The sequence below is a fragment of the Armigeres subalbatus genome, chromosome 3, assembly GCF_024139115.2.
Source record: "Armigeres subalbatus isolate Guangzhou_Male chromosome 3, GZ_Asu_2, whole genome shotgun sequence".
NCBI classification, from domain to species: Eukaryota; Metazoa; Arthropoda; class Insecta; order Diptera; family Culicidae; genus Armigeres; species Armigeres subalbatus.
The window spans coordinates 391357146-391372132 of NC_085141.1; the positions used below are offsets into that span (position 1 = coordinate 391357146).

The following is a 14987-nucleotide window of genomic DNA, read 5'->3' on the forward strand; positions in this document are numbered from 1 at the left end:
ACTACTAAATGATCGAAGGCAGATTACTAAATGATCGATAACATCCTTGATTAGGATTACAATACCCATCGAACTCTTTCAGTAATAGAGATCACTTTTATTTTTTTTTATTATGTGCTCCACAATATCCACAAGTCACATTCGTTTCTAAGTTCTTAAAGTGAGTTTTCATGGGCTTTGCAGCTCCCCATTTCACCATGTAAGATAATTTCCATTCAAATTATGCTTTTAATTTATATGGTGCCTGAGAAAATAATAGATCTTCTCCTTTCCCCGTTAGTCTTTACATAATTAGTGTGTGGCCCTTACAACTTTTAAAGTGCTCTAAAAATTGGAACGTCATACACTTATCATGAAATTGGGAAGAAAGTACAGTCTTTGTTTCCGAAGCTTTCCGCATATCATACAAGCATAAATAAAAAATATTTAAAACTGCAAAGCTGATTTAAAAAATCTTGTGCATAAATCGTAAAAATACAATGAAATACACTCAAACCAGATACGATTAAAGGACATCGCGATTAATAATCCTCAGTATATATATATATATATATATATATATATATATATATATATATATATATATATATATATATATATATATATATATATATATATATATATAGTATACACCACGCAATTCTCTATATAATAAGCACAACAAATATGAAAATGACAGACGTCTTGGTTCAATCACACCAATAATACTAGGAATCAATTTAATTTTCCGCATATTTAGTGATATGACCCACAAGACAAATGAGCAGCAAATGCATAAAGAACTCTTGACAGCACATACGTAAAGTGTCTACGTCGCCATAAAAAATGTTCATCGCCAGCTGGCCGTGCCCAACCAACCCCCCCTTATACATAAGGACTCTTTTTAACTCGTTAATGGAAATCTGCAACCAGACACCTGGGGAGGCGAACCCAGGTAGTGTGGGAATGGGATCACCACTCCCGACCCACTAAAACCAACTCTTTCCTCTCCAGTCATACCCCGGGCCCGCAATTAAGCAATACTTCGGGGGATGACTATTGGGCATTGCGCCCCCTCCATGACGTACACAAGTGCACGTATGCGCCTCAACTCTCCGACACTCCCCATGCAACACATTTGCACAAGACACACTGGCACCACATGTGCCCCAACACTCACCTGCCTATGCCGCTTGAATCGTAGTCGTAGCGAGACTTTCGTGTCCCCCACTTCTGAGGTGCCACAGAGGTATCTGCCCCCCGACACTCCTGCCAGGCCTTACTAGACTTTAGTCATTCTAACACTACCGACCATGCGTACCATGCGAGTCTTACTTGTGTGCTCACCCATACACTCGGTCCCTCACTCTGTGGGGGTATTACGAGTAATACCCCCAACTCCCATTCGCTTGCACCACATGTGCACCACTTGGGGGTGTGTGGGTACCACCCACTGCCACCCGCTTGCCGCCGAAGCAGCCCTCACTCTGTGGAACCTCCACAGGCTCCGTTAACGACCTGGCTAATTGTTTCACCCCCAGGTCATTCATCCCCTCGGCACGGGTCGCCTGACACCTTGGGATTCGGGGTTAGGGACGCCATATTGTCAGCTTCAGTGTTGTACTGAGCCTGACGATATGGCCGGATTTACACCGTTACACACTACTTCCAAGTATCCATATCCCGTTACGTTGGGTTAGATCGGGACTCTAGTTACGCCTATGTGTACGACCCCACTGAATATTAACACATTTGGTTAGGAGTTACTAAATCAAGGTGGGTGGCTGTCATCAACCACAGTACCTATTGTAAGAGATTGCTTTCACCATATTTTTACTTGTTAAATTATTTAACTTGGCTTCGAAACCTCGCAGGCAATAACTGTGGAAGTGCTGAATGAACACTAAGCGGTGAGACGACAATATCCCAGAGGGGGAAGTTATTCTAATAAGAAGAATTCCGGGAAAATTCATACTGTTCAAGAAGGAATCATTAACTTCTATTCCTTTTTCCGGGAAACACCTTTGAAAGAATAATATACTTGGTTGCCTTATTCCGGGCCAATCCGTAAAAAGAAAAATCAATTGATGTGCCTGGTTGTAGATAAACGCGTGCATAGCACTATAAAATTATATACTCATTTGCCTTCTTCCAGGAAAATGCGATTTTCAAAAGAAGCAACCATCTTAGCTTATTACGGCAAATGTGTGGGTTCCGATTTGTTTCCTTAATCAAGGCATGCTTCAAAATATGACGCTATGTTCACTCTTTCTGTTTGAGTCATTATGCCAAAAGACCCATCATATTTGAATCTTGTTTTAGACAATTGGTCGGAGTTCAGCCAAAACGGCCAAAACGCACCAAGCGCCAACGAAACATTTTTTTGCTAAAACTTTCGTTTAGCAGATTTAATTAATCGCAAATCGTATCGGATATCCCTCAACCCCATAACTGAGGATATCCTACTGCAAATGTACGGTTAAATTGAAGTTAAACTATTTCCGTTGCCCTTGTACGAACAAAATAACACAAGTCAGTCGAAAAGCCGTTTGGTGCGGTTTGGCTGAACCCCGACCAATTATTATGCTAAATTATAGGATTGGGCTTGCTCATGTACAATTATTGTATTCTAGGGTCTAGCGATGATGTTTCATAATAAGAGAATGAAGTAATTTTCATCTATAAATATGCTATTCTCTGGGGTTTAGTTTTCTGGAATGGAATTCTGGAGAATGTAATGCTTGTAATTAAAGCTGTTTTAAACCAATGGACCCGTACGGATGTCATCGGCGAAAAAACTTCGTGTCTTCAGCATTGCTGAACACAATCTTAAGAGATGATCTTTTACCGAATATATTTTTACGAACAATTGTTTATCGTATAAAAATGCAATTTGTAACAAAACGACTATTAGTCCGGTTCGCTGGTAGATGCTACTACCATTAGAGCGCATCGTGAACTGCTTGTACCAACACACTCATACTTTCAACAGGAGTCTGAGGAGTGATTCCATGACCTAGATTGGCGATGTACCTATGCTTGCCAAACTTCCTTACCATAGTCAACACCAGTTCTCGCAGTTCCTCAGGTGTTTTGTACATATCCTGAGGATCCAGATTGCCCTGCAGTGTCACATTAGGTCCCACCAGCTTCCGTGCTTCCTCTGGATCAATCGTCCAATCCAATCCGATAACGTCGTAGCCGATTTGAGATTGTTCCGTTAAAGAGTGCATAGCACCCTTAGAAAATAACGTCATGGGAACTGGAGTGATGCCCTCATCAGCGAATTTCTGGTGCAAATCGTCCCGAATCCGTTTCAAATGGGGCAAGGCAACGGCCAAGTATTGTTCCTTGGACAGATGTTCGGCACTTGATTCGAATACTTGAACTATTTGTGCACCCGCTTTTACTTGCATTAGCAAGTAATCTACAATCTGGTCGGTTAGCAAATTAAGAAGCTTATTACTTGCCTCCGGGTAGTCAGAAAGCCACGCTTTTGCTTTAGACATTGTTTTGCTGCCACCCCCTTCGATCATGTAGCCCATCAAGGTCCAAGGTGCTCCTGTGAAGCCATACAACGGTACTTTCCCATCTAGCATGTGCCGCATCATGGTAATGGCATCACCGACATACTTCAGCCTATCGATAGATCCTGTTGTGTTGAGTCGCTCCAAATCATCGGGGGTGACCAATGGTTGTGGTAGAACCGGTCCAACACCTTTGTGCATCTCCACTGCTATTCCGAGAGCTTGGGGAATGACGAGAATGTCCGAGAATATTATGGACGCATCCAGATCAAACCGCCGTAGCGGTTGCATAGTGACCTCACAAGCCAACTCAGGGGTTCGGCACACTTCGAAGAAGTCATGCTTGGCTCGAACCTCTTGAAATTCGGGCAAGTAGCGACCAGCTTGGCGCATCACCCATACGGGAACCCGATCTACCGGTTCTCCACGAGCCGCTCGAAGTAGGTTATCATTCTTTAATGGTGGGAAGTCCTGAAATAAAAGAACAAAAAATTACCAAAAAAAATCTGCAGCAAATTACAAATAACATTATAGATGGATGGTTCAGGCAGTTACATAGAAATAGGCATCCGTAGCACAATATCTAAAAGTGGTTGATCGCATGCTTGCCGAGTTGTGTAGGATTAATACTGAGATGTCTATTCAACTATTGCTATCAATTAAGTTACAAAATCGGAGACAACTCGACTTGAAGTACGGTATCTTAGAGCAGATTCCTAAAAAGTGGAATTAACGGGTTTACTATAGAAACTCTGTGCATGAAAAAAAACTATGCCGTTATCTAGTTCTGTGGTGTGGCTATGTCATCTATGTAGGTAAATGACATTGCATTTTCGAAGACATGTAATCTCTCTGAGGTGTGATATAGCTTTGTACAGGCCCAACAATAACCACTATTCTAAGAACTTACACCAGAAACTTTTGACAATACTGCACTAGGATTTGGTGACACCGGAAGCAAAGGAACGGCCCCACCGTCAAGTACTACCGACGTTGATAACGACGATATTGAGGAAGAGCAAAAAAACAAGAGCAACGTCAGAAACACTAAAGTGCAAAACATTCCTACCACGATTGTAAAGCGGTTCAGTGCAATTAACATAATGTGCAATTAAGAGAAATGTCACGTAACAGACAGCAGCTAAACCAAACCAAACTGCAAAATCGAGAAACACTATTTTACGCTATTTACTGAGGAAAATAATCACACCTTGTTGGCGACCATCGCAACGTTACTCCCGTGAGTGGCGAGCAAATTAACAGATAAATACGTGGACCAAGAGGTTAAAGATGATGTCCTTTGCACCGATTTGATTGTAGGTACGAAATTGATTTGGAATGAACCAAAAGCGCACTCTCTGCTATCACCAAAAGCAAAATAATGTCGATGTCCGATCGCCGTCGAAAAGAGACTTCACCTGCGGAGAACCACCACAAAAAACGAACTGTCATGTCGTCCGCGGCGGGTCGGGTGTTATCAGGGATGCCAGAGAATATTTTCAAATGTCTTCACTGTCGTTTAAATATGTCTTCAAATGTCTTCAATATAAAAATTTTGATTATTAGCAAGAAATTTTAAAATCCAATAGGTTTGTAGATTCAATCATGTCCTCGTTTTATAGATGTAGAATATTGTTTATTTTTTTAAACATTCAAATTGATAGAATTCAAGAGAATATTCTATAAAATTTTCACGAGATAGTGTATAAAGAGTTTCCCCTGGGTTTTATACTGAGTCTGGTTTAAATTCCACCGGATTTTTTAACTGAATTTTCATGTGGAATTCTTTCAAATTTATTTTTAAGGAATACCCTGTAAGGTTTCAAAATTTACCGTAAAATACTTGAGAAACATTCAGACAAAATTTCCCGAAGAATTCCTGTTGGAACACCCAGAGGATTTACTGAAGAAACTTCTGGAGAAATTTCTGAAGGAACTTCCGGAGGAATTGCTGGAGGATTTTCAGAAGGAATTCTTGGAGAGGCTTAAGAAGGAATTCCTATAGAAACTTCGGGATGAATTCCGAAGGGATTTTCTGGAGAAATTTGTGAACGATATTCCTGAGGAATTACTGAAGGAATATCCGGTGGAATCCCTGAAGGAATTTCTAGAGAAACTTCCGGAGCAATTCTTGGAAGTAGTTCTGGATGAATTCTTGGAGAAGCTTCTTGAGATATAGCTGCAGAAACTTCCAAAAGAAACCCTGGAGGAAATACCAGAGAAATTCCGTAGTGTACTTCTGTAGGCATTCTCGGGGGATCTTTCAGCAACACTCTTGGAGAATCTTCCAGACGAATTCCTGGAGAAACTTCCAAAGGAATTTCTGGGGAAACTTCCGGAGGGATCACTGAAGGAGCTTAAGCGGGAATTTTTGAAAATTCTGGGGGTACTTTCGGAAGAATTTCTGGAATAACTTTCGGAGGAATTCCTGAAAGAACTGCTGGAGAAATTCGTGGAGGAACTACCGGAGTAGTAAAGGAGGATCTTCCGAAGGAATTCTTGGATGTTCTTTCGCTGAAATTCTCGGACGACCTTACGGAGTAGCTCCTAGAAGAAATTCCAAAGGTATTCCTAGAGGATTTATCGGAGAGATTCCTGAAACTTCCGGACAAATTCGTGTAGGAAATTTGGGAGGAATTTCAGAAACAATACTAGAACGATTTTTTGGAGAAATTCATAAAGGAATTCTCAGATAAAATACTGGAAGAATGTCCAAAGATATTTCTTGAAGAATTTCCAAAGGAATTCAAGGAAGAATATAGCGAATAATTGGAGTATTTCCATTATTTCTTTTTAACGGAAATTATTATAAATTTCCACTATAATTTTACCTGAATTTTCAATTTCAATTCTCTTAAATTTAGAAAAGAAATTCCTCATAGGAAATTCTCCTTATAAAATTCACGAAAAATTCTTTGAAATTTTAACTAAGAACTCTTTTAAAAATCCACGGGAAATTCAAATAGCTTCCCGGCGAATATTTAGAGGAATGTGGAATGATGGTATGCATATGCCATTTAGAATAAATTTAGAAAAAAAAAACTTGTTCTAGCTCAACGGTTGAATAGATTAAATCTAGTCATAGAAGAATTTAGTCTATGTTTGCCGCAAATTAGATAGGTCATTGCGTTCCGAAATGATCGGAATACCTTTTCAAAGACGCCGCCAAAAAAATTCAAACGAATGTTACCATCGGGAATTTTTTCACAAGCGCACAGCTCAAATTTAGGTGTGTATGAGGTCTAAAATGCGTTGCAGTTATCAACCGGCTAGAGTGAATGTATTTTATGTTTGAGATTCTAAGTTCGAGACAAAGACTATTATAACTTTTGTAATACACTGGATTTTGTTTTTACGCGATTTATATTTTCTCAATTTTCCACTCATCCTAAATGTTTAACGTATATTAATTATCATGTGATTTTTCTTTGATTTATTCTGGATTTTTTGAAACATGTTGCGAAGAGTTTGGTGGCAAATTGAAGTCACACGATCAAAAAATACGAGCGAAAAAAATCGTGTAAAAACAAAATCCTGTGTATTTATATACCTAGTTTACATAGAGGTCGCAGAATTTATAAGCTTATAAGTAAGTAATGGGGCCTTCTTTAGCCGTGCGGTAAGACGCGCGGCTACAAAGCAAGACCATGTTGAGGGTGGCTGGGTTCGATCCCCGGTGCCGGTCTAGGCAATTTTCGGATTGGAAATTGTCTCGACTTCCCTGGGCATAAAAGTATCATCGTGCTAGCCTCATGATATACGAATGCAAAAATGGTAACCTGGCTAAGAAACCTCGCAGTTAAAAACTGTGGAAGTGCTTAATGAACACTAAGCTGCGAGGCTGCTCTGTCCCAGTGCGGGGATGTAATGCCAAGAAGAAGAAGAAGAAGTAAGTAATGAAATTATATTTTCTATTCGCTGGCTTATTGATTGTCTTCAAGTGTCTTCAAATAAGTAGGGATAAGTCTTCAAATATTTTGAAAAGTCTTCAAAATGTCTTCACGAAATAAATGTCTTCACAGAAATTCAAATGTCTTCAAATTGAAGACATGTCTTCAAATCTGGCATCTCTGGGTGTTATTTTATTAGTTCTCGCTTAACATTTAAAAAGGGCCTTAGACACGTTGTGTATTGTCAGATTTTCTGGATATGATACACTGCGCGGCGTTTGTAATGTTCCCCAATGGGTACTTGCACAAAACTTCACGCGGCGAATGACTGTCGAAATGTACGGCCGCGCCAAACGATACACCGCAATGCTATTCACCCGTAAGAATCAAGTAAACGGGGGGCGGAAAGCGCGGCGGTACCTTTCCCGAAGGGTACGCCGCGTGCAATTTTAAGAAAATCAGGCAATACCCAAACGAAAATAGTATTTACATGTTTTTACATATATAACTAAATCAATCGAATATGCGCAACATTTCATATACTGCCGCTAACCGCAAGTCAGACTTATCTGTATATGGCGCCCATATACAGATAATTCTGACTTACGGTTAGCGGCAGTATAAGTGGTAGCTGTGATGAAATCGATTTGTTTATTTTTTATATAAAGGCTCTTACCAGTTATTAGGCGAGAATTTGACATTTCTGTCGGATACAAACACGCGAAGCACGAGAGAAAACAAAAAAAACAAAGACTGTTCGGGTACGGGCTATTCACAAATTACGTTACCCGTTACCACACAAAGGACCACACCCTCGTAATAACCTGGCTGCATTGTTAAATATTTTTTAATAGCACTTGATATGAAAGAGCATGTTGCTGTAAAATTGAATTCACATTGAAGTTAATATTTAATATTTAATATTCAATATTTATTATTTAATATTTAATATTTAATATTTATATTTAATATTTATTATTCAATATTTAAGATTTAATATTTATTATTTAATTTTCAATATTAAATATTTAATATTCAATATTTAATATTTAATATTTAATATTTAGTATTTAATCACAGACAAACAGACAACACATTGAACATTCACTCATCAAATTCATCGTCATTCAAACACTAACGACACAGACAAGCAGACATAACACATTGAACATTTACTCATCAAATACATCGTCGTTCGAACACTAACGACATCAGTTGATTTCAGTTAGTTGGGCAAATCACGAATCAGATGGCGGTAGTGAACAAACGTCAAACTCGAGTAAAAACGATGCGCGCGCCACGAGTGAGCGATTGGCCAACTAATGATTATTTGAATTGACCAGTAAATCAGTAAACGATGGAAATTTGACGAGTGTTATGTCTGTTTGTCTGTGATTTAATATTTAATATTTAATATTTAATATTTAATATTTAATATTTAATATTTAATATTCAATATTTAATATTTAATATTTAATATTTAATATTTAATATTTAATATTTAATATTAAATATTAAATATTAAATATTAAATATTAAATATTAAATATTAAATATTAAATATTAAATATTAAATATTAAATATTAAATATTAAATATTAAATATTAAATATTAAATATTAAATATTTAATATTCAATATTTAATATTTAATATTTAAATGGCTCAAGGCTCATCGGCGAGTATGCGTGTGCTCCCGTTGAAGTTGAGAGTTTTGCAATTCTCGCCGATGGTTTCGGTCCGTACTCTATTCGTTGCGTATATTTTATTAAAAGCTGGCTTGCAGGGCCTGACACCAAATCCCCTAAATTTCCGGGGAACCATTCCTCCTTATTCCCGGTGGACGATGGTGCAAAGTTTTACTTTGAGTCCCTCGCTGGCACTCGGACGATGACCAGCCGCCCCTAACATGGAGAACAGACGCTGTTGTGAGCCGCTCCTAACATGGAGAACAGACGATCAGTAAGATTTGCACCTCCAGAGAGGAGCAACCCCCCCCCCCCTTCCCTGTCAACATACGACCATAGTTTCCGTTGGTTACCCGATCTTCCCTTAGGTTGCTCGTATCCCGGCCGGCGCCACGATGAGGTAGGTATAGGAGTTGCTATCAAAGAAATCGATTGGCACGTAGAAAACATATCGATTTCTCTTTAATCGATCAATTGCAAAAATCAGGCATCCCTACTCGGGGTGGTACTGCAAATGCCGAATGCCATTAGGCCGAAAGGGTCATTTCGTCGAACGCGTTTTAGCCGAATACCGTTTGGCAGAATAGCAGAAATTTGATTCCTTATTCTTAAGTGAAGTGAGAAGTGAGATTTTTTTATTTTACATTAAGTTCAAAATAGTTTAGTGAATAGCAAAAAGTGAGAACTGAGAAGTGAGATATTCGAAGTGAGTACCGACTAGTAAGAAGTGAGTATTGAAAAATGCAAGCGAGAACTGAATATTGAGAGGTGTGTAGTAACAAGTGAGAAGCGGAAGGGAGAAATTAGAAATGAAGAGCGAGTTGTGAGAAGTGAGATGTGATTGTTGAAAATGAGAAGTAAGAGGTAGAAGTGAGAAGTAGGAGAGAGAAGTGAGAAAACAAAAGAAATAGGGGAAAAGTAATAGCCGCTATTTGGGAAGTGAGATGCGAGATGCTATGAAGTGAGAAATAACCCGGCCCAAGCAGTGAGAAATACATAGGACAGGAAGAAAAAGGTAAGAATAGCATAGAAAGAATAAGAATTAATCAAGAAGGAAGAAAGAAGAAGGAAGAAGAAAAGAGAAAGAATAATAAAGAAGGAAGATAAGGAAGAAGGAAGAACAAGGAAGACGAAAGAAAGAATAAGAATGCAGGAAAAAGTAAGAAGGAAATGTATAATGTAGAAATTATAACGAAGAAGGAAGAGGCAGACAAAATAATGAAGAAAAAAGAAGAAGAAAAGGTAATTGTAGCAAAAGAAGGGAAGAAGGGAATTAAATAATAAATATTAAATATTAAATATTAAATATTAAATATTAAATATTAAATATTAAATATTAAATAATAAAGGAAGATGAAAAGAGAAAGAATAATAAAGAAGGAAGATAAGGAAGAATGAAGAATAAGGAAGACGAAAGAAAGAATAAGAATGCAGGAAAAAGTAAGAAGGAAATTTATAAGGTAGAAATTATAACGAAGAAGGAAGAGGCAGACAAAATAATGAAGAAAAAAGAAGAAGAAACGGTAAATGTAGTAAAGGAAGAAAATTAAATATTAAATATTAAATATTAAATATTAAATATTAAACAATAAATATTAAATATAAAATATAAAATATTACATATTAAATATTAAATATTAAATATAAAATATTAAATATTGAATATTAAATATTAAATATTAAATATTAAATATTAAATATTAAATATTAAATATTAAATATTAAATATTAAATATTAAATATTAAATATTAAATATTAAATATTAAATATTAAATATTAAATAATAAATATTAAATATAATATATTAAGTATCAAATATTAAATATTAAATATTAAATGTTAAATATTAAATTTTAAATATTAAATATTAAATATTAAATATTAAATATTAAATATTAAATATTAAATATTAAATATTAAATATTAAATATTAAATATTAAATATTAAATATTAAATATTAAATATTAAATATTAAATATTAAATCTCGGGTACTTATTCAAAAGGACGTATGTGATTTTGTTAACATAGATTCAAACGTCGATTTGTCCGATCTGATAGACCTCCCACGCAAACCATCACCATAGACAGATAGGGAGAGGCTTCGGTTACATGTTGGTGGTGTCAGATTGGACAAATCGACGTTTGAATCTTGTTTACAAAATCACATACGTCCTTTGAATAAATACCGAGAAATAATAAATATTAAATTAAATATTAAATATTAAATATTAAATATTAAATATTAAATATTAAATATTAAATATTAAATATTAAATATTAAATATTAAATATTAAATATTAAATATTAAATATTAAATATTAAATATTAAATATTAAATATTAAATATTAAATATTAAATATTAAATATTAAATATTAAATATTAAATATTAAATATTAAATATTAAATATTTAATATTAAATATTAAATATTAAATATTGAATATTAAATATTAAATATTGAATATTAAATATTAAATATTAAATATTAAATATTAAATATTAAATATTAAATATTAAATATTAAATATTAAATATTAAATATTAAATATTAAATATTAAATATTAAATATTAAATATTAAATATTAAATATTAAATATTAAATATTAAATATTAAATATTAAATATTAAATATTAAATATTAAATATTAAATATTAAATATTAAATATTAAATATTAAATATTAAATATTAAATATTAAATATTAAATATTAAATTTTAACAGACATAACACTCGTCAATCAACACTCGTTCCATCGTTTACTGATTTACTGGTCAATTCAAATAATCATTAGTTGGCCAATCGATCACTCGTGGCGCGCGCATCGTTTTTACTCGAGTTTGACGTTTGTTCACTACCGCCATCTGATTCGTGATTTGCCCAACTAACTGAAATCAACAGATGTCGTTAGTGTTTGGATGACGATGAATTTGATGAGTAAATGTTCAATGTGTTATGTCTGTTTGTCTGTGATTAAATATTAAAAATTAAATATTAAATATTAAATATTAAATATTAAATATTAAATATTAAATATTAAATATTAAATATTAAATATTAAATATTAAATATTAAATATTAAATATTAAATATTAAATATTAAATATTAAATATTAAATATTAAATATTAAATATTAAATATTTAATATTTAATATTTAATATTTAATATTTAATATTTAATATTTAATATTTAATATTTAATATTTAATATTTAATATTTAATATTTAATATTTAATATTTAATATTTAATATTTAATATTTAATATTTAATATGTTGTATGTAATATGTAATATTTAATATTTAATATTTAATATTTAATATTTAATATTTAATATTTAATATTTAATATTTAATATTTATTATTTAATATTTAATATTTAAATATTTAATAATATTTAATATTTAACATTTAATATTTAATATTTAATATTTAATATTTAATATTTAATATACTTAATTATTTAATATTTAATATTTTTAATATTTAATTTTAATATTTAATATATTAACATTTAATATTTAATATTTATTTTTAGTATTTAGTATTTAATATTTAATATTTAATATTGAATATTTAATATTAAAAAATTAATATTTAATATTTAATATTTAATATTTAATATTTAATATTTAATATTTAATATTTAATATTTAATATTTAATGTTTAATATTTAATATTTAATATTTAATATTTAATATTTAATATTTAATATTTAATCACAGACAAACAGACATAACACATTGAACATTTACTCGTCAAAATCATCGTCGTGCAAACACTAACGACATCTGTTGATTTCAGTTAGTTGGGCAAATCACGAACCAGATGGCGGTAGTGAGCAAACGTCAAACTCGAGCAAATCCGATGCGCGCGCCACGAGTGATCGATTGGCCAACTAATGATTATTTAAATTTACCAGTAATTCAGTGAACGATGAAAATTTTACGAGTGTTATGTCTGTTTGTCTGTGATTTAATATTTAATATTTAATATTTAATATTTAATATTTAATATTTAATATTTAATATTTAATATTTAATATTTAATATTTAATATTTAATATTTAATATTTAATATTTAATATTTAATATTTAATATTTAATATTTAATATTTAATATTTAATATTTAATATTTAATATTTAATATTTATTATTTAATATTTAATATTTAATATTCAATATTTAATATTTAATATTTAATATTTAATATTTAATATTTAATATTTAATATTTAATATTTAATATTTAATATTTAATATTTAATATTTAATATTTAATATTTAATATTTAATATTTAATATTTAATATTTAATATTTAATATTTAATATTTAATATTTAATATTTAATATTTAATATTTAATATATATTTAATATTTAATATTTAATATTTAATATTTAATATTTAATATTTAATATTTAATATTTAATATTTAATATTTAATATTTCTCGGGTACTTATTCAAAAGGACGTATGTGATTTTGTAAACAAAGATTCAAACGTCGATTTGTCCAATCTGACACCACCAACATGTAACCGAAGCCTCTCCCTATCTGTCTATGGTGATGGTTTGCGTGGGAGGTCTATCAGATCGGACAAATCGACGTTTGAATCTATGTTAACAAAATCACATACGTCCCTAATAAATACCGAGATTTAATATTTAATATTTAATATTTAATATTTAATATTTAATATTTAATATTTAATATTTAATATTTAATATTTAATATTTAATATTTAATATTTATTCAATATTTATTTAATATTTAATATTTAATATTTAATATTTAATATTTAATATTTAATATTTAATATTTAATGTTTAATATTTAATATTTAATATTTAATATTTAATATTTAATATTTAATATTTAATATTTAATATTTAATATTTAGTATTTAATATTTAATATTTAATATTTAATATTTAATATTTATTACATATTCAATATTTAATATTTTATTTTCAATATTTAATATTTAATATTTGATATTTAATATTATTTATTTTTTATTTAATATTTATTATTTACTATTTAATATTTAATATTTAATATTTAATATTTAATTCCCTTCTTCCCTTCTTTTACTACATTTACCTTTTCTTCTTCTTTTTTCTTCATTATTTTGTCTGCCTCTTCCTTCTTCGTTATAATTTCTACATTATACATTTCCTTCTTACTTTTTCCTGCATTCTTATTCTTTCTTTCGTCTTCCTTGTTCTTCCTTCTTCCTTATCTTCCTTCTTTATTATTCTTTCTCTTTTCTTCTTCCTTCTTCATTAATCCTTATTCTTTCTATGCTATTCTTACCTTTTTCTTCCTGTCCTATGTATATCTCACTACTTGATGAAATTATTTCATTTTAGATAAATAACTTTGAAGGAGTTTGGCGAATGGTTGGCCGGGTTATTTCTCAATTCATAGCATCTCGCATCTCACTTCCCAAATAGCGTCTATTACTTTTCCCCTATTTCTTCTGTTTTTGTCACTTCTCTCTCCTACTTCTCACTTCTCCCTCTTACTTCTCATTTTCAACAATCACATCTCACTTCTCACAACTCACTCTTCATTTCTAATTTCTCCCTTCTCGCTTCTCACTTGTTACTGCACACCTCTCACTATTCAGTTCTCGCTTGCATTTCTCCATACTCACTTCTTACTAGTCTGTACTCACTTCGAATATCTCACTTCTCAGTTCTCATTTTTTGCTATTCACTAAACTGTTTTGAACTTAATGTAAAATAAAAAAATTCTCACTTCTCACTTCACTTAAGAATAAGGAATCAAATTTCTGCTATTCTGCCAAACGGTATTCGGCTAAAACGCGTTCGACGGAATGACCCTTTCGGCCTAATGGCATTCGGCATTTGCAGGACCACCCCGAGTAGGGA

The 14987-nt window shown here is 31.8% G+C and overlaps 1 protein-coding gene across 2 annotated transcripts; it reads right to left on the reverse strand.

The window, feature by feature from the left end:
- Window positions 1-2717: 2717 nt before the first annotated feature.
- LOC134223905 (uroporphyrinogen decarboxylase) lies at window positions 2718-4967 on the reverse strand. Of its 2 annotated transcripts, none has more exons than XM_062703131.1 (2): window positions 4717-4967; window positions 2718-3977 (listed from the first exon to the last, which is right to left on the reverse strand). In XM_062703131.1, exons 1-2 carry the CDS (start codon window positions 4729-4731, stop codon window positions 2922-2924), a joined length of 1071 nt encoding a protein of 356 aa, XP_062559115.1. In that variant the 5' UTR covers window positions 4732-4967; the 3' UTR covers window positions 2718-2921. The 2 variants fall into 2 exon arrangements, with proteins under 2 accessions (XP_062559115.1, XP_062559114.1); XM_062703130.1 differs by lacking the exon at window positions 4717-4967 and adding an exon at window positions 4417-4623.
- Window positions 4968-14987: the final 10020 nt, after the last annotated feature.